We start from the raw sequence: 21541 nt of genomic DNA, 5'->3' as shown, positions 1-21541 counted from the left end.
CCACAAATTCAGTGTTACCATCTCATCTAATTTTTTTCCTTGTCTTTTGTAGTCTCAAACCATGAATTATGTGGGACAGCTGGCTGGGCAGGTGATTGTCACTGTGAAGGAACTCTACAAAGGCATTAACCAAGCCACTCTGTCCGGATGCATCGATGTCATTGTGGTACGGCAGCAGGATGGCACCTATCAGTGTTCGCCATTTCACGTTCGGTTCGGGAAGCTGGGAGTCCTGAGATCCAAGGAGAAAGTGGTGAGTGCAGAGGACAGCCTGATCTTCAGGAGCCTGAAAAGTTTGATGGCAGCAAATAAATCCTTACTGTGAGCCCTCTGGGCCCTTTTTTTTTTTTTTTTGAAAACCTGTATAATGTTGAAGACCATGGTATGAGAAATCAGCCTTTATGTATTGCTTTTGAAGTTGCTTCTAAATTCAGAAAGCCTTACTACAGGAAGTTTCTCCAAGGGGACAAAACAGCTTAAAATTATTTTGATAATGCTGTATGTTGCAACTTAGAAGAGCAAACAGAAACTAGAGTTATAAATGGGGAAGGCAGGTGTGTTTAGAAAAAGTTCCTTTACCTTACACAGTGTTAGCTATTATCACCTTATAATGCCTTCATAGCCGTTATGAATGGAATAGACTGACATAATCAAGAATACATTACCTCTGTTTAAACAAAATTAATTTATGCCAAATTTGTTTTGATAAAGCTGTAAAATCTTATTTGTAATCTAAATTTTGTTACTGATACCAGGGCTTGTCTCCAAATCTGACTGGTATGCAAACCCACAGGCCCTAGGCTGGTTGACTGTTATTTATTTTAGGGAAGATTCATTCAGAAGGACGATATTTGTGTTGGTTTTCCTTTTTCTTACATCCTCCTCCCTTCAGGTTATGGAGCAGTTGAAAGGTTTGTTAGCACGTGTCTCTTCAGTCAAGTCAGAAAACTGAGCTAGCAATAAAACTTTGCAGGCGCACATAGTAGTATTTTCCTGTCTGCTCTTGCCCCACAGCATCTTCCTAAACAGTGTAGGGAGATTTTGTCAGGATTTTAAAGTACAGTGGAAAGATCCACATCATTTTCTAAAGCACAGAAGTATGTATTAGAGGACCACTGACATAAGTTGAAAACATCTGTTTGCAGATTTTGGTTATTTCACATAGCTGATCTTATTCTTTAAAATAGAAATTTCCCTCTATTTTAATTAAACTTACATTGAGAGTGAAAGAAATTTATGCATTTCACAAACTGGATATTCTCCCCCACACCCCACCTAAAAAACGTCTCATTTCTCTGTGTGTTAAAATATCAGTTTTCCACTTGAGAGCCACATTTCAGGGTGACAGAGTTTGTGTGATCTGGCCTCTGTTCAGAGTCACCCTTTGGAAACCAAAATCCGTCTCAGTTTACTTAGTGACTTGAAAACTTTCCATTGCAAAACCGTGTTTAACCACAATTTAGCTTTCCCGGAATTTTTTCTTTCTTTCTGGTGGCACTAACCTGTAGTACTTTCAGATGGTGTCTGCTCTGGGAAAATCGGCAGCAAACTGTTTATGCACTGAGATTGCCCATTGGGTGTACAAGCATCTATTTGTAAAATGGCTTATATGGCACTACTTTTTTATTAAAAAAAGTTGTTTTTTTGCTATGATCTGGGTTTTTGATCAGCAGATTGCATAAGTCTTCTGGACTTTCAAAATGAAACCTGTAGGCTGATGTGTATAAGCATTCACACATCTGTAAATGGTGACTGGGCAGATAAAATACCTCTTTCTGCATGCTGTATACCTCTAATTAAGAGAGTAATACAATTTCTGTACAAGGCTACACAAATCATTGTATTAAGTATCTTGTCAAACCCTTGAATTTTAATAGGAATCTATCCATGAGACATAGGAAAAGAAAAAATTTCTTCTTTCCCCTTCCTTCCCTTAGTATCTCAGAAACCCAAAAGGTTTGATCAAAACACAGCTTTTCTATGACTGCAAAACCAAATCCATATCTGCTTTGAGATACTCTCGCAATTTGGATTAACTGTTTGTCTTATTTTAGGTCAATTTGGATTAGCAAAAGCTATCAATGATTTTAAACTAAGATCTCAATTTTGGTGACACCTAGGAAGTTGACTTGAAATCATAATCACCCTAAAACCTCTGGTTAGAGAGATAGAGTATAGTAATTTTCCCACTGCCACTGGTATGTTCTTGTTTGACAGAACACTGATACAGATCTTCCTCAACTTATGATGGGGTTACATCTCAATAAACCCATCATAAGTTGAAAATATCATTAAGTTGAAAATGTGTTGAGTAAGAAGTTGAACAAGATCAGCAGTTTTCAAAGATTTTTTTTAAAGCAGTAGAAACCTTTACACACATACACATAGACATGCACAGTGTCATCTCACAAGATGATATATTTAAGCCTGTGTGTATTTCAAAAGGGAAAAAAAGGAAAAAAATGAAACAGTCCGTTACAATGTAGACACATTCATTCTTCAGTAAATCTTTGAAGTAAGATGAAACCCAAAGCTGACTTCATCTCCAGAGTTGTGCAGTTCAACAGTAGATTGAACTTCCATGCTGAAACCCACCATCGTAAAGTCAGAAATCATAAGTCAATGAACTGTTGTTGAATTGGGGACTGTCTGTGCTCCCAGTATATTTCATAACTCAGGGGTTTAATTTCAGAAGGTATACGGGCATTTGATATTTTTAAATATTAATTTTGTTGATTTAACACAAAACTGATGATTTGATTATTTATCAAAGTTAAATAATCCAGTGTATTAGGAGAGTTTACATTGTAGATGACAGAAATCCACCTCACACTACCTTAAGCAAGAAAAAGGAATTTATTGGCTTGAATAACCAAAGTCTAGGGGCATTTGAATTAATTAATTCGAGTCTCTGAAAGTGTTACCAGAACTCTCTCTTCCCCACCCTCAGCTCTGCTTTCCTTTGTGTGTGTTCTCTCTAATGCAAGATGGGCACCAATACTCCAGGCTTACTTCCCATTAACTCAGCAACCCTAGGGGAAAGAGAACTTCTCCTTCCTACAGAAGTGTCAGTGTTTAGTTTACCTGTCAGACTTGGGTCACATATATTTTTGGGGACCAGTCTTGTGCTGAGGGTAGAATATATTGATTGGCCTGGCTTGGACTGCAGCCCCACCTCCGCTCTCTGAAGCCACACCTGAAATAGATGGTCTGAAATAGAGGAGGAATAGATCCCCAAAGGACACCAGTGATATTCTTACCCAAAGAATGGCATGCCAAAATGGCTGTTACAGCTAGTATTTTTCACAAGTTAAATTAGTTCTGTTTCAATATCTCAGTCATTTATGTTGAGCAAGATTGAGCTACAGTGTAGGAAGTATGACTGTGTGGGAATGAGGGTTGTTTAGAAACCAGTGTACTAGAAGTAGTACATCAAAACGAGTGTCCTCTTTAAAATAATCACCTTGGGAAGCATTTATTCAAACTTGGTGCCATCTTTCAAAATATTTTTAATATTATTTCTTTGTTGCCTAAAGAGCTCATAGCATATTCTTTTAGGTATTCTCAATATTGGTACAATTTGATGTTAGATTTAATTTGGGGGAGGAACCAAACTCCGTTTAGAGTCAAATCAGGAGACTAAAGTAAGTTGTCATATTGCGAAATGTCATATTCGATCCCTAAAAGTGAGGGCTGTAAAGTAAACAGTTAATTTTTCCAGGATGGTTGAAAAACAGACTTTGAATTTGCATCCTAAAGAAGTGTTATTCCATTTTCCCAGCTGCATAGGATAAATGGATAGCTTCCAAAGTTGAACATTGTAAAGGGTGATACTAGTTTGAATCTGTTACATATTTTTTTATTAAAGATAAAGTAACTTTAAATGTTTCATTTGTGTTGTTTAAAGAAGTTATACAACAGCAAATTAACAAGCTAATGATTATTTTAATTATTTTATATGTCGAAATTCTAGACAAATAAATAGTTTAGTTAAGTCATCCCAAGAAACCTACAGCTGGCATTATAGAGCAGGTTTAGTTTTTCCTTATCCCCTTGCTTATATAATCGTCTAGAAAAAAATAAGTATTTCTTTACTTTTTCAGTTCTCATACAAGTTTTTAAGTTAGAAAACGTTCTTCCTATGATTGTGGAAGAAGCTGCTATATTATTATAGCTGCTTCAGAAATCTTGTGTGACTTCAGCCGGTTTATTATGAAAAAAATTTTAAACTTATATCTGAAAGTGTATTTTTCCTTAGTCCAGGAACTTGTTGCAGTACTTCGTTTCAGAAAAGTTACATTTCTTGTCATGCCCAGCTTTTTTTAGTAGTAAATATTCACAGTAATAAAAAAGCATTAAGAAAGCTAGTTGGAATGAATTTGGATTAATGTGTGTCCTATGGAAACTATTTTATATAGCCCCGTCTTTTAAAAACTAAAAGACAAATGAATTTTTGTGTAAAGTAATTGTTTTATTAACTTTTCTTAAATTACGTAGGAATTTTTTTTTACACAGGATATTTTTACTTATTTTATATTTAACTCTTAGTTGCCTATTTTTCCCATTTTCTTTTATGCTGTTGTTTGCTCGTTTTTTTACAGCTTTCTTGTTTTATAGTTAATACACTACACATATTCAAAGGATACAATTTGATAAGTTTTAACATGTATGTGCCCATGAAACTATCTCCACAATCAAGATGCAGAACATTTAGTTATCCTGTCTGCTTAGTCTCCTCCAATCTGTGACAGTTCCTCAGTCTTTGTTTTTTATGACATTGACATATTTTTTAACTTAATTTTAGATTTACAGACAAGTTGCAAGTGTAGTTTAAAAACTTTCCATATATCCTTCATCCAACCTCTTCCTCCTAATGTTAACAATATGTGAACATAGTACAATTATCAGAACCAGGAAATTAACATTAGTATAATACAGTTAACTAAAGACCTTATTCAGATTTCACTAGTTCTTCTACTGCTCTTCTCTTTCTGTTCCTGGGTCCTATCCTGGAACAGAAATTCCAGGTCCTATCCAGGATCCCACATTGCTTTCATCTTGTATTGTCTAACAGTTCTTTCCTTGTGACCTTGACTTTTGAAGAGTACAGAACAGTTACTGTGTAGATTACCCCTCAGTTCAAGTTTGTCTGAAGTTTTCTCATTTCGGTGAGAATAACACACAGTAACAGTGTGCCCTTCTCAGTACATGATCTCAGGAGTCCCATCACTACTGTCTCTCATTACTGGTGACGTTGACTTTGATCACTAGGTTAATAGTGTCTTCTAGGTTTCTCCATTGTAAATTTACTTGTGGGGAGAAACTTTGAGACTATGCAGATAACCTGTTTCTCATCATACTACTCCCGCCTATGAATTTTAGCATACATTGATGAATTTTGCCTGCAACAGTTATTGCTGTGGCGTTTGCCGAATGATTTGTTTCCATCCTTCCTACTCCATTTATTAATTGAAATTCTCCTGTGTTGAAGAGCTATCCTTCTCTCCTGTTTACTTAATTATTCAATTATGTATTTAGATTAGTATGTACTCAAGAATATTAATTTTACTCTTTGGGTTATAATCCATTATTATTATTATTTAGTTGCTCAGATTGTCCCAGATTTGGCAATTAGTAGCTTCTTCAAGATGAGTCCTTTGGAGCACTTCCTTACTTTTTGGCACCATATGATATTCCAGAAGAATCTACTTAAATGGATCAAAGACTTGAAGGTAAGACTGGAAACCATAAAACTTCTGGAAGAAAATATAGACAGTACACTCTTTGACATCAGCCTTAAAAGGATCTTTACAAATACAATGTCCACTCAGACAGGGAAAACGAAAAATAAGCAAGTGGGACTTCATCAGACTGAAAAGCTTCTAGAAGGTAAAGGAAACCAAGATCAAAATGAAAAAATAACCCACCAACTGGGAGAAAATATTTGCAAATCATCTATCCAATAAGGGGTTAATCTTCATAATGTATAAAGAGCTCACAACTGAACTACAAAAAAATAAACAACCAAGTCAAAAAGTGGACAAAGGATGTGAACAGACATTTTTCCAAAGAAGATATACAGATTGCCAATAGGTACATGAAAAGATGCTCAACATCACTAATCATCAGGGAGATGCAAATCAAAACTACATTTAGATATCATCTTACGCCCATTAGAATGGCTATAATCACCAAGACAAAAAGTAATAAATGTTGGAGAGGTTGTAGAGCAAAGGGAACCCTCATCCAATGCTGGTGGGAATGCAAACTGGTGCAGCCACTTTGGAAAACAGTATGGAAATTTCTCAGAAAGCTGAAGATAGAATTACCATATGACCCAGCTATCCCCACAACTGGATATTTATCCAAAGAACTTGAAACCAGCAATACAAAGAGACTTATGCACCCCTATGTTCATTGCAGCGTTATTCACAATAGCCAAGATGTGGAAGCAACCCAAGTGCCCAGTGACTAATGACTGGATAAAGAAGGTGTGGTGTATATATTCAATGGAATACTACTCAGCCATAAAAAAAGACAAAATTGTCCCATTCACAACCACATGGATAGACCTTGAGGGTATTATGTTAAGTGAAATAAGCCAGACAGAGAAGGATAAACACCATATGATTTCACTCATATGCGGAATATAAACAAATTTACGGACAAAGAGAACAATTTAGTGGTTACCAGGGGAAGCAGGGAAGAGGGTGGGCACAAGGGGTGCAGGGGCACATTTATATGGTGTTTGACAAATATTAATGCACAACTGAAATTTCACAGTGTTAGAAACAAGACCACAATAAAACAAAAAGAAAAAATAGATCTGAGCATCTAATGTATAACATGGTCACTATAGTTGATCACACTGGACTATATAATTGAAATTTGCTAAGAGAGTAGAACTGAATGTTCTTGAAAAAATGAAAATAAAAATTTTTAAAAATCATTCTACTTCCCCTACCTCAGCCCTGGAATTATTTTATTTCTCCAAGGAGCCCTGGTTCCTTTTATTAGAAAATACTATGTAGGAACAAAGCATCCATTCACTTGGTGTGCTCATTACTACTGAGGTGTCGTTCCTTCTAGGCTCTCTCAGTGGGCAGAGCTGGAAAATCTGTGTGTGTATACACACACACACACACACACCCCCATATCTGTCTGTAAAAATCATGAGTTCACCCTCATGCTTCTCATTCCAGTCCGTCACCACAAGGGTTCCTCCTCGTCTCCTTATTTGTAACATCCTCCTCCAACAGTGAGAAACATGCCTGTCATTATCCACGATATATTTACTTACTGCTCAATCCTAGAATATACATAAAATAGTTTCAGAATTGCCAATCCACATCTCTGTGACTTGAAACAATTACTAACTACTGTACAATATTTATTTATAGTTCTTTTTGTCTTTAGACTTAGAATATTTAGTGAAAAGACTGTTTTACAGATGTTTAGGTTAGTTTTCTTCCTTACCACTACATGTGGTTATGTTATTCTTACATAGGATTTTTATAACAAGCATTTTGACAACATAGTCAACTAATGTTTTTTTTAATCTGATGGTACTTATCCTGTCCTTACCTGGCTCCTGGGAAGATGGAGCTGCCTTCACTGACTGGATGTGAACCAGCACTCAGTCTCGGGTCAGAAGGAATAACTGGTGCCTGCTGGGAAAAACCCAGCAGACCATGTGGTATTTCCCCCCATAAGGGCCTTTCAGAGCTAAGTACACTTGGGTTATGGACTGCTCTATTTATATCTATATCTTTATATATGTTCATCTTTATATCCCTTCAGCAGTCTAAAATTGGAGTTTACAAGTTTACCCATAAGAGTTTTGAAAGTTGGCGTTCATTTGTTATTGTCAGGTGTCACAGCCTACAGAAAAATGACTATTATTTTTTATTGAAGTATAATTGACATACAATATCATATTAGTTTGAGGCGTACATCATAGCAATTCGATTTTTATATACATTACAAAATGACCACCATGATAGGTCTTAGTTACCACCTGTCACCATACGAAGTTATGGCAATGTTATTAACTATATTCCTTATGCTGTACATTACGTCTGCATGACTTATTTTGTAAATGGAAGTTTGTACCTCTTAATTCCCTTCACCCATTTTGCCCACTCCTCAAACCACCCCCCGTATCTATGAGTCTGATTTTTGTTTTTTAGATTCCACATATAAGTGAATTCATAGGATAGTTGTCTTTCTCTGACTTATTTCACTTAGCATAATCCCCTCTAAGTCCATCCATGTTGTCACAAACGGCAAATTTCATTCTATTTTATGGCTGAATAACATTCCATTGTATATATATGTACCACATCATCTTTATCCATTCGTCTGTCAATGGACAGTTACGTTACTTCTATATCTTGGCAGTTGTAAATAATGCTGCAGTGAACGTAAGGATGCATATATCTTTTGCTTTAGTGTTTTTGTTTCCTTTGGATAAATACCCAGAAATGAAATTGCTGGATCGTATGATAGTTCTATTTTTAATTTTTTGAGGAATCTCCGTACTGTTTTCCATAGTGGCAACACCAATTTATATTCCCACTGACAGTGTATGAGGGTTCTCTTTTCTCCACATCCTCTCCAGCATTTGTTATTTTGTGTCTTTTTTTTTTTAATGATCTTTTTATTATTATTATTTTTTTCCTTTTTCTCCCCAAAGCCCCCTGGTACATAGTTGTGTATTCTTCGTTGTGGGTCCTTCTAGTTGTGGCATGTGGGATGCCGCCTCAGCGTGGTTTGATGAGCAGTGCCATGTCCGCACCCAGGATTCGAACCAACAAAACACTGGGCCGCCTGCAGCGGAGCGCACGAACTTAACCACTCAGCCACGGGGCCAGCCCCTATTTTGTGTCTTTTTGATAATAGCCATTCTTACCCATGTGAGGTGATATCTCATTGGGGTTTTGATTTGCATTTTCCTGATGATTAGTGAGGTTGAGCATCTTTTTATGTGCCTTTCACCTGTATGTTTTCTTTGGAAGCATGTCTATTCAAGTCCTCTGCCTGTTTTTTAATCAGGTTGTTTGTTTTCTTGGCATTAAGTTGTATAAGTTCTTTATATATTTTGGATAGTAACCCTTTATTGGATGTATGATTTGCAGACATCTTCTCTCATTCAGTTTGTTGCCTTTTCCTTTTGTTGATGGTGTCCTCCACTATGCAAAAGCTGTTTAGTTTGATGTAGCCTCATTTACTTTTGCATTTATGTTGCCCTTGCCTGAGGAGACAGATCCAAAAAAGTGTTGCTAAGGCCCACGTCAAAGAGCTGACTGTCTGTGTTTTCTTCTAGGAATTTTATGGTTTCAGGTCTTCAATTCAAGTCTTCAATCCATTTTGAATTTATTTTTGTATATGGTGTAAGATTAGTGGTCTAGGTTCATTCTTTTGCATGTAGCTGTCTAGTTTTCCCAACACCGTTTTTTGAAAAGATTGTCTTTTCACCATTGTCTATTCTTGCTTGATTACTATTGCTTTGTAGTATAGTTTGAAATCAGAGAGCATGACACTTCCATCTTTATTCTTTTTTCTCAAGATTTTTTTGGCTATTCAAGGTCTTTTGTGGTGTCATACAAATTTTAGGATTCTTTGTTCTATTCTGTGAAAAATGCCATTGGTATTTTGATAGAGATTGCATTGAATCTGTAGATTGTTTTGGGTAATATAGCCGTTTTAACAATATTAATTCTTCCAATCCATGAGCATGATGTGTCTTTCCATTTGTGTTATCTTCATTTTCTTACATCAGTGTCATAGTTTTCAGAGTACAAGTCTTTCTTCTCCTTGGTTATACTTATTCCTAGGTATTTTATTCTTTTTCTTTCTTTTTCCTTTTTTCTTTTTCTTTCTTTCTTTTTTTTTTTTTTTTTGGTGAGGAAGATTGGCCCTGAGTTAGCATCTGTTGCCAATCTTCCTCTTTTTACTTGAGGAAGATTGTCTCTGAGCTTACATCTGTGCCAGTCTTCCTCTGTTTTCTATGTGGGATGCTGCCACAGCGTGGCTTGATGATCAGTGTGTAGGTCCGCACCTGGGATCTGAACCTGTGAACCCCAGGCTGACCCCGGTATTGTATTCTTTTTGATGCAGTTGTAAATGTGGTTGTTTTCTTAATTTCTCTTTCTTATAGCTCATTATTAGTGTATAGAAATTCATCTGATTTCTCTATATTAATTTTGCATCCTGCGCTTTACTGAATTCATTTATTCTACTGGTTTTTTGGTGGAGTCTTTAGGGTTTTCTCTATAATATCATGTAATGTGTGAAGAGTGACAGTTTTACATCTTCCTTTCCAATTTGGATGCCTTTATTTTTCTTGCCTAATTTCTGTGCCTAGAACATCCAATACTATTTTGAATAAAAGTGGAGATAATGGACAGCCTTGTCTTGTTCCTGACCTCAGAGGGAAAGCTTTCAGCTTTTTGCCATTGAGTATGATGTTAGCTGTGAGTTTGTCATATGTGGCCTTTATTATGTTGAGGTACGTTCCCTCTCTACTGACTGTTCAGAGTTATCATCATAAACGGATGCTGAATTTTGTCAAATGCTTTTTCTGCATGTATTGAGATGATCATATGATTTTTATCCTTTGTTAATGTGGTATGTCATGTTGATTGATTTGCACATGTTGAACCATCAGCAAGGAGGGCAACAGTGGTGCCTCTATCCCTGGGGAGTTTTTCTGCCATCTCCCGCCCCTCCAGCCGATGCTTTTAGATACACTAACGACTCTCCTTCACAAATAGTCTGCACTTTTCAAACTGCTGTTATTTCACTGGGTCTCAGGGTGAGTGAGACCACAGGCGAACCCTTTGAGAGGAGAATCTTAGTTTCCTGTAGCACTTTGGGACCCTTTGCCGTCAACTCAGTTGTTTTTCTATATTACACATTTTGGTGGCTCGTCTCTCCAGTGTAGATCCCAGGGGCTGGGGTGCCTGATGTGCCTAAGTAATCTCCCTGCTCCTCCAGGAGAAGCACCCGTCTGGTGAGATCCCTCCCTACTGTGTGCTGCCAGGCCAGGAGTGGAGTATTTGGTGAGAGCATTTTTCTGCCTCTCCTACCCACCTCCATGTGGTCCTTTTTATTTTTTGTTGAGCAGCAGGTGTTTAGCCAGCTCTCACTTTCTTTTCAGAGGGAATTGATCCGTATGTAACTGTATATTTGTGTGTCCATGGGAGGAGGTAAGTTCAGGCTCTTCCTGTGCTGCCATCTTGAATCTCCTCCTCAAACAACTACATTATTTTTAAGTGATATGATAGTATTTAATATTATGTATAAACAATTCTCACTTTGCATGGTAGTATAGACCATTAATATGACTGGGCAAGCTGAAATTGTTCAAAGCAAGCTATATCACTGAAAAAAATTAGGATTCTTCCATGAACTTTACAAATTTTTGTCAAAACTTTTAAAATTTCCCCAGTTATAAATGTATAGGAAAATGAAAAATAGTATTTAGTGCAGTCATGCATCATTTAACGATGGGGATACATTCTGAGAAATGCATCATTAGGTGATTTTTTTGTCATGTGAATATCGTAGCGTGTACTTCCGCAAGCCTAGATGGTATAGCCTCCTACACACCTAGGCCACATGGTACTAATCTTAAGGCACCACTGTTGTATATGCAATTGGTCGTTCACCGAAATGTCATTATGTGGCACATGACTGTACACTGCGATTTAAAATATTAGAAACATTGAGAACTAAAGGTCTTATTTCTTTGTCAAAAAACTTACCAAGAATAGTTTGTTTGAACAGTGCTTGCCTTCTTGATGTAAACCTTATGATATGGAGCAAGCATCTCTTCCTTGTCTTGGCAAATTATCATACTCCTTTCTAAGCTTGGATCAGCTTCCAATTTTCCATCCTTTGGAGTTTTCAGCATCATGAAGTATCTTTGAGAGTTCCTTTAACATGAAGTTTTTTTGCCTTGTGTCAGTTCCTCTGGGCCATCTTCATTCTTTTCGTCACAACCATTCTTCCTTTGTGTGGATAAGCTCACCCTCACCAGGTTCTCCTGGCCGCACATCTCAAGTTTCTCAAATGGTAGCAGGATCACTGTGCCCACAGGTAGCTGTTTCTTCTTTAACTCTGTTTGTATCCAGTTTGAATTTTATTTCCAACACTGTTACTTTTTGTTTCTTTATTACACTTTGACCTTGGCCAATTTCCTCTCTCAATTATCCGTTTTTATAAAATGTCACAAGGGTTTATCACTGGGAGACAACGAGGCAACACAACTACGTGCTTTACTGTCTGTGCCTGAACTGAATAACAAATGTGCTCAGACCAGTCACTGATAAACTTCAAAAAAGTGGTGTGATGAGTAACTGATCATGATGGGCATCTGTTGTTTACGTAGTGACTTGTGGATGGAAATGCTGGCACTAAAGTTTGTCCTTTCTGCAGTTACTCATAGTTAACACACCGTGGTAACTGAAATTTGTGTTTATCTGAACTATACGAGGTGAGGCCTGCCTGTGTTATAACTTGGAAAGTGTTCAAATGTTTGACGGTGATATTTCCCCTATTTTATGACATTCGGGAAATTAACTAATTGAAAAATTTTGTTATAAAATTAGACTATAAAACATTTTCTTTCAATCTCTGGCTACCCATCCCCTAGTGTCTTTGGTTTTCTAGGGTGGGATGTGGGGCAGGTAGCAGTGTTTCTCTTGGGCTGTCACTGTGGGAACCCCAGTACCAAGTTGGCTTGAGAACCCAGAATTTAGGCTTGGTTTAGCCTGAAGGAAAGACTCTTAATGCTAAGTGACAGTTTGTTTCTCCCTTAGATTGATATAGAAATCAACGGCGACGCAGTGGATCTTCACATGAAACTGGGTGACAATGGAGAAGCTTTCTTTGTGGAGGAGACTGAAGAGGAATATGTAAGTTCTAGTGGGTCTCATCCACTTTACGCGTTGTATTCAGGCCTCAGGTGCATATCCCCAGTCAGAAATGTTGGCAGTTTTCATAGTTAGTTGTATAGAAGATTGTTGCTGGTTAGACAAGCTGTAGTTTTAGGTTGAAGAACTAAGCTGTCAGAAAGGAGCTGGAGGAGTGAGGAAATTTTCTCCACACCAGGTTTCAGGGTACAGAGAGCGTGCAGAAAGCTCTTTTTGTAAGGGAGGTACATCTTGTCCTCTGTCTTTAGCGACTGTTCTTTAGTGTCTCTTACAGTTTACACCTTGACTTCAGTACACTCTGTTCTGCCTACGTAATCAAGGCGTGTATCTTCAGGCTGTGTGTTGTTTGTGTACGTTTGACCTTTAAACTTGGTAAGCATGTTTACCATTTTGGTTAGGGACGTTACATCCCTAACCTTGAACAGTCACGTGAATTAGTTTATTGTGGTCTTTACCCTTTATCAACAGTTATTGCATGTTTGGCTTCTTTCAGCAGGAGAGCACGGTTTGTCTTCCCCTTTCACTTCTGTGTATCCACTGATTTGAATGGTGGTAAACTGTTCTCGAGGCGTGTAGTAAGGATCTTTTAAAAAATTCTTAGAAGGCGTTGTTCTATCTTTCATCATAAAAAGTAAAATCTCAGATAGCAAAAATGATAACCTTCAAGTTATTAAGGATACAGGACTACATTTTTTGGTTTTGAAGACAAACTGCCAGTTTGATGCGATAAGGAAAAAAGTCATCAAAAAATAAACAATAGAAGAATGAGATGATCATTTTTTATTGTAGAGAAAAACCAACAACTTAGGTAGAAGTATGTAAAGCAGCAATGGAACAGTGTAATTATGAAGGGCAACATTACAAGACCAGTACTTTTCCTAGTACCTTAATTACTTGTGTTCATATTAACCTTGTTTGCATTTACTTTGCCTAAGCAAAATTTTTTTGTCATCAGACACTGAGGCAAAAGGCAGAATGAAACAATAAATGAGTTGTCACAAGAATAAATATTTTTGATGTGTTTCTTAAAATCATGTGTAATCCATAACACTGATTGGGCTTCGTGTAAATGAACAAGTGAGAGGACTAGGGTGTTGCTGTTAGCTGGTTCTCATGGTCACTTCTGATGATTCCATCGAAAACTGTGCTTAGCAAGGTCAACTTGGAGAGTGTCAACTTTCCAGCTTTCTTTTCCTATTCCATATATGACCAAATTGACCAGATTTTCTTTAGTGTGCTTCACTTTAAAAAATGTTACTTCATCCAACAGCATTGAAGTCACTACTCCATACCACAAATTATCAATAAAACACGCCCCGACTCTCCAGGAGTTCACAGTTTAAAGGGGAATAAACATTACCAAAAGCCTTCTGGCTCCCATTGTTTTACTTTTTTGTTTCTCTCAAACTTTTCTTATTTAACTACATGTCATCAACATCCCTTTCAAGGCAGTATTTCTAGATCGAACTCTATTCTTTTAATAGCTGCAAAATATTTCATAGTATGACTATACCACTGTTTAATCATTCTCATACTGATAAGACATTCAGGTTATTTCTATTCCCCCTCAACACAACCAGTGCTGTAATAGAACTAGGAAACACCACCAGAGACAAAACAGCTTTTAAGAAGTACAAGTAAACTTTATTCATAGCAAAGACCATTGCATTAAAAGGCCCTGGAAGTCAGAGACCACAGCCTATCACCTGGGTGCCTTGGGGGCCTACAGAATCATATCCTATCATCACAGTTTCTTTGTGTGTGTTGCTGGTGAATACAAATTTTGGTTGGGTAAACAAAACTTCAACTTCAGGGTAATGTTTACCAAGGCCAAATTCAAAAGCTTAATTTAGGAGGCCGGCCTGGTGGCGCAGCAGTTAAGTTCGCACATTCTGCTTCAGCGGCCTGGGGTTCGGATCCCCGGTGCCGACCTAGCACTGCTTGTCAAGCCACGCAGTGGCAGGCGTCCCACATGTAAAGTAGAGGAAGATGGGCATGGATGTTAGCTCAAAGCCAGTTTTCCTCAGCAAAAAGAGGAGGATTGGCAACAGATGTTAGCTCAGGGCTACCCCCCCCCCCCCCGCAAAAAGCAATTATGGAAACCCACTTATTTTCAGGAGTATTATGTAACAAGTTGAGTATTCTAAATTATCTGAGGTTAATTTCTCTCTCTATTGCCTACCTTCTGTTTCCCCCGTGATACAAAGGAATCAAGCCAGTAAGTAAGAAGTTACTTTCCTGAACACCAAACTTAATCATTTATTTGATATTAAATTAGGAGTTTAATTGTTTCTAACTACTGGGCCTTATTTTCTTATTTGAATTCCTGGAAGGCTATCTTAAATGCTTTAGGATTTAAAAATCCATGAATTCCATTTGTTAACAGGGTGTTGTCTCTATTATAATCACCTTCTTCCACCTTCAGGTAGTTTCACAAACACAAGAATTAGCCCCTCTAGATTTTACTGTCGTTCCTCCCTTCCGTTCCCTGTCCTGCTGCTCTTTGTCTGCTAGGGTAGTTGTGATCCCTGCCTTCTGCTTTATCCTGTTATTCTTTCTGAGCTCTTGACAGAGTGCTTTAACACCTCCTCAGAATGCTCCTGCTGGTTTGAACTTCTCTTTACAGAGAATTTAATTGGCCCTGCTTGATTGTAGTTTTCGTGTGTTTTGTGCTGACTTGGTATATCTGTTCCTCCAAATGTATTCAGGTCGGTGGATGGAGATGAGCTGGCACTTAGCTGTGTGCAGCAGGGTGAAGATGCAGTGAGAGCAGAGCGGCAGTGCCCTGGCTCAGGGAGACCCCCCCTTCAGGGACGGTGTGTTCTTTCTCCCCTGTGAAATTCACAGACGCAAAGAACTCATCATTGTTTTGATTCACTGTCCAGTTTGTCGGGGACAACTTTTCTTTCTCTGTGTTCTGTTTAAGGAAAAGCTTCCTGCTTACCTTGCCACCTCACCAATTCCTACTGAAGATCAGTTCTTTAAAGATATTGACACCCGTTTGGTGAAATCTGGTGGAAGTGAAAGACCATCTCAGAGTTCAGACATCTCACACATCTTAGACACGGAGAGAGTTTTTGCTCCAAGTTCTGTGAAAAAAAAAAAACGAAGGAGAAAGAAATGCAAACAGGACAGTAAGAAGGAAGACCAGGCCACTTGCCCTGCTGCAGAGGACACCGTGGATGTGAACCTGAGTTCTGACGATGACAAGGGGGCCCAGTCAGCAAGGTAGGGCTCTCAATCCAGGAGGGCTCTTTGTGCAGGTGCTAGGGTGCGTGCTGCGGACAAAGCTCCATACACGATTTGCTGTTATTTCTTTTGTGTATCTGTATTTACAGCCTGAGGTTTGGGCTTCTCTTTCCCCTTGACAGTTTATTGTGGAATCAAGTGGGAGAGGCATTTTCTTTTTTCCTTTCTGCAACTCTGTGAAATTTTCCATCAGACATCCTGCTGTGATATTAAAATATCATTTGAAGCAGACTGGCAATGTGTGTCTTTTCATCCAGTAGCTTTCCAAAAGCCAAATAAATCCTAAGTCCTAAAGAAGCTCTGAACTAGTGACTTGCCCCTGGGCAGGCAGATAGGAGTGGAAGCAGATACAGCCTGTGTACCTCCCTACCCAGCGGTCTTGTGCTTGGTATCTCACCTGTTCCTGAAAAGTATAGAGTTGTTTTGAGGCCACCGTCAAGATATCCTAATAAGTTGAAGAGCGACGGAGGTTTCTTTTTTTTATAAAGTGAGAAATCTTGATCACTACTTATTTACCAGCTCAATAGAAGGGCTCAAAATATATGCCAGTTTTCAAATCATCACTACCTGGGGTTTAAGAGGTAACAGTTGTGGGTAGAACACATTATTTCATTCTGGATTTGGTTTTTAGAAGATTGTCTTCCACTTGTTCCACTCAGTGATTGCCCTGGCACTGGAAGAACAGTACGGGTGTCACTGGGGTGGTTCTCTTTATTGATGACCATTGCACGAGAAGCTGCTGCCCAAAAATGACCCTGAGTTTCCAAGCCCTTTATTTGAAGTGGTTGGGGGAGGATGGTGTTATGAGGTAGATGCTGCTACAGTTGTATGCTTTCACCTCAGCTCTGACATCTTGCCCTACTTTCCAGGAAGGTTGGTGCTGTTAAAGTTCTCTTCATCATGGAAAAGAGAGGAAATAGTTTCTTTCTCCAGTTACAGAAACCAAGTATAAACTAAGTGTAAATCTGCCTTGATTTAGTACTTACAAAGCTTTTGTTTTAAATGATTGTCAGGAAAAAAAATCTGTTATTAATATATTATTACTATAATTACACTGCTAGTGAATAACATAGTATAATCTCCTTTTTGGGAAAACTGTTCGCTCATTTTCTAAAATTTTAAAATCTGAATTGTAAATCCTGGAACAAAATCTTACATTCAATAGTAATTTTTAATATATGAAATTTTTTCTATTCATCTTCTTTTTATTACTTATCAACTGTCATATTTATGATGGTGTTTCTCATTCCTCCCATGCTGAATATATTAGACTTTGATTTCAATTCTGATAGAATGCAGAATTCCTCTGTTAGAACTAAACAAAAAGACGATGCAAGAGTGAAAAAGTACTTTAGACTCTATAGAGCAGGGTAAACTTATACCTATAAAATTTTAAAATTCTAAATAAACCAACAAATTTGGATAATTTTTTGTGTGTCAGTATCAAAATACTAGCTGGGAAGAGCTTAATTATAAATGTTCTAAACTCCAGTTTTACGTCAGTGATTCCCAAAGAATTTTAAGATAATAAGTATCACAATTTCTTAAAAAGAGACTCTTCCCATCCTTTTTCTTTCTGCTTTCAGTCTCTTAAGGGTTATTTATCTTTTCCTTCCCTAGGAGAAAAACTAAAAGACTCTTTTAGATCTTCTGTTGCTTGATCTCGATGCTATTAAGAAGAGAGTAAACAGTTCCTTTAAAAGTTTTGGCTTATTTGTAATAAAATGTGTAGGTTAGCTAATTTGGGTTAACACTGTAATATTCCCTTAAGTGCCTTAATTCTTTGAAATATTTTTGCTAACTAGAATTCTTCCAAGATCCACCAGAAAGAACACTGAAGTAACACTTTTGCCTCCAGAGTTTTGTTGACATGTTCTTTGTTAGAGCAAAGTTTGAACTCTTAAAACAACCTCCAGCTTCCGTTTAGGAAGTTAAAACATTTCTAAAACATATGCAGAGTCACCTACTAAATGCACGAGAATCATTCTAAAGGAGTGTGTAAGTGAATGCATTGCACAGATATTAGTGCGTGCCCTCCTTCTCCTGATTGTGCGAAAGGCTTTGCCAACCAGATCTGTCCGTGTACTGATGTGGTCCACAGTTATATGTGGCCACTAGCTTCTCTCTCAGGGCCAGAACCTTTCTTGCCTGGTAAGGAGGCATGTCAGAACACAGGTAAACTATGGCCTTATAAATAATAATTACCAGGAGCTTGGTGGTTTGCTTTTTCTTTAGGTCACCAGTGAATTACAGATGCTGCCACTTGGAGGAACTCTTTCCTAAAATTTCCCTAAAACAGGATCTGCTTAATTAGGCAGCCAACAGAAATTAGTACTTAAAAAAGACAGAATGTAGCAGTCAGGAGAATGCTGAAATAAGCGCTGAGCTGAAAGGTGGCAGCCTGGGGGCTGGCCCCGTGGCCCAGTGGTTAAGTTCGCGCGCTCCGCTGCAGGCGGCCCAGTGTTTCGTTGGTTCGAATCCTGGGCGCGGACATGGCACTGCTCGTTGGGCCACGCTGAGGCAGCGTCCCACATGCCACAGCTAGAAGAACCCACAACGAAGAATACACAGCTATGTACCGGGGGGCTTTGGGGAGAAAAAGGAAAAAATAAAAATCTTAAAAAAAAAAAAAGTGGCGGCCTGGGCCTGTTACACCTCTGAGGGTGGAACAGCAGCCTCCTGATCGCCCAGGCTGCCGTTTCTTAATCTGTGAAATAAGAGAATTGAACTGCATAGTTTGCAGGGCCCCTTCTAGCTCAGCATCTAGATTCTAAAATAATTTAGGAGAAGATATTTGGGGTCAAAAGTATTAACAGCATATTAAATAGTGTGTTAAATCTGAGAGAAGAAGAATAGGAGGTCAACTCCTTTTGCACCTGTGAGATCCAGAAATTACATGGGATTGGGGATATGCAGCTTTCAAATATCTTCCCCTCCTCAGCCCCTACCACCTAGGAAAGACACCTTGTTTCCAGAGAACATACTGAAATAGGTTTTTATTTTTAAATGCATTCTATTTCAACTCCTTACTTTCCAGGAATTTCATTGATAATAGTAGAATTAAGGTTAATCAAGGCTCTTTGTAGGAGGCAGGTGAAAGACGGAATCATCCTTTAAAGCAGGTTGCCTTTGTACAGCTAGAAGAAACTCATTGATGGAAATTGGAGAGCTTTAAACTACATAGGGCTTTGCGTAAACTGTACCTCGTGAGCCTCTCTCCCTTCCTAAAGATGAACTTTTGACTTGAATATATCACGGAAGCCTTGTTGATCCTTCCAGAGGATGGATGGCTGTGTAAGTGTGTATATGTATTAAAAACATTGCACCTAAGCCTAAGTAGCCTTCTGGAAGGAAGAGACTTTTCAGAGTGGACAGTGCTGTAGCACAATCTTGAGAGCAAATATACAAAATGTGCCACTGATGGAAATACTTAAAATACCCAGCAGTAACAAAAATGGAGGAGTAAGCCTATACCGTTAGAAAGGAATCTCTTCTTTTAATCCACGAAAGCAGACTTGCTTACAAGGTAGATCTGGGAGCCACGTAGAGGGTGCCTGAGACTTTTCACAGGGAGCGTCTATGGCCCTGAGGCTGCTTATTTCATCTCTTGATCAGTAATTGGCTTCTCGAGAACCCTCCATGTTCTTCTGTGGTGACCTGAGTCAATTGTGCAGCTTACTCGCTGTCTTTCCTCCCCTTCATTTTCGACACAACAGACAGAGAACATTACAGGTCTCCTTTCAGCCCTATTTTGAGGTATCTTTTATGGGACATGTCATATATCCAATTGTAAACTTAGATCATTTAGCCACACTGAAATTTTTTTTACCAGTGCTGTGCTAATGTTGAGGATAAACATGTTGTTAACAGAGTTAGCGGATCTTTGTTCATGATAGTTAGCAACCCCATTTAGCTCTTACATACTACCACTTAAATAGACTAAAACTCATTTAGTCCCTCTAATTTATCCCACATGAATAATTCAGGCTATTTACTTTAACTTTCTATTGATTTTTTCCTTCCTTTAAAAAAATTTGAGGTGTAATTTACATACAATAATATTTATAGATCTTAAGTATGCAAGTCAGTGAATTTTGACATTTGTATACATCATGTAACCTCTCTTGGCTTTTGAATAGGGAAGGTGATTGGTTTAGAAAATGACATTGAGTTTGAAGACGTGATGTTGGAGTGCATCTGTGAAGGCTGAAGTGTTCTATACACACTTAGGAACTTCAGCAACTGAACCTCCCATCCCCCAGCCCTGACTCAGCGTTTAACGGTCACCCTACTCAAATCCTCTGCTGTTCAGCTTTAATGTACATATTTGTCCTATGTTTTGACCTAGGTGTAATCAGCGTTCATACTGTTTTCTTCACATTCTGATATATGCACTCCATTATATTCTCAAGACATGTACTTAGTTTTAAGTTGCTCTGTCATGGTCTGCGTAACTGATGGCCTCTTCTCAGCCATGTGTGCCATTTTGAAAAGTGCTTAGCAGACTTTTAGAAGTCTTATTTTAGTTAATGAATCGTAGGACTGAAAGGAACCTCAGCATCAGCACCCTTCTCCATCACTCTAATAGGTCTGAACTATGGGCTCTATTTTTGTCAGGATATGCCGAGAGAAGGCCATTTCGTGTCTTCCTGGGGTTATAAATTCTTAATGTTGCCTGTTCTCTGGTCTCTCAATATTTTACTAAATCCAGTTTGCTTTCTGAATTCTTCTTGGCTTACTTTTTGTACTGCAGTGAAATACATTCCAAAAATAAAATATTTTTAACAAAAAGTTTCTGTGGCTTTTACATTGTTCTTTCCAAACCACTTTCCAATATGTAAATAGTGATGGGTTAAGCTGTACTGTCCTTTCAAATTTGGCAAATAAGACTGTTCATAAGCATCTGGTTTTCCTTTCTTAAGAAATAGAGTATTTTTACCCAGATGTCTGCCTTTTTCAAGTATATATTTTTCTCCCTTTGAATTAGCGTTGTATGCCAGAGTTTAATCCTTCTGAGAGAAAGAAGATTAGAGTTAAGAAAACCTTAAATTAGAAGACGCAGCCCTGTGGAAAAACCATTACATGTCAAAGTTAGTGGTAAAGCAGAGTATGTTAAATTAAGATATAAAGGAAGAAGAACAATATTAAAAACTAATAAACTGTTTTCTGTCCTATTTTTAGTCTAGCAAATTAAGCGGTACAGATATTCTCATTTTTACATTTAATATCTGCCCTAGTAGAACATTGAATTTTCTGTAAGAAGTTCTTAAACTTGTATGCTGTAGTGTTTCACACTTTGCAGAGTTTTTCTTTATACTTTTCAGAGTTTTCAGTATAGTACATCACGTAAATCT

At 38.0% G+C, this 21541-nt stretch overlaps 1 protein-coding gene across 7 annotated transcripts in view; it reads left to right on the top strand.

Annotated features, from left to right (window-relative positions):
- Window positions 1-21541, top strand: part of LPIN2 (lipin 2) — a 91078-nt gene that overhangs the window by 47449 nt on the left and 22088 nt on the right. For 6 of the 7 annotated variants that reach the window (XM_070220807.1, XM_023647552.2, XM_023647554.2 and 3 more), the window contains exons 2-4: window positions 53-253; window positions 12825-12920; window positions 15865-16166. In XM_070220807.1, the coding sequence (XP_070076908.1) occupies window positions 62-253; window positions 12825-12920; window positions 15865-16166 (590 nt within the window). In that variant the 5' untranslated portion in view covers window positions 53-61. Of the gene's footprint in view, window positions 1-52; window positions 254-5609; window positions 5733-12824; window positions 12921-15864; window positions 16167-21541 lie in introns of those variants that run through there. The other variant, XM_070220808.1, reaches the window with a different exon arrangement.

Source organism: Equus caballus, chromosome 8 (assembly GCF_041296265.1).
Source record: "Equus caballus isolate H_3958 breed thoroughbred chromosome 8, TB-T2T, whole genome shotgun sequence".
In the NCBI taxonomy this organism is placed as follows: domain Eukaryota; kingdom Metazoa; phylum Chordata; class Mammalia; order Perissodactyla; family Equidae; genus Equus; species Equus caballus.
The sequence above is the reverse complement of the archived record's forward strand: the minus strand, read 5'-3'. Positions and strand labels throughout refer to the sequence as shown.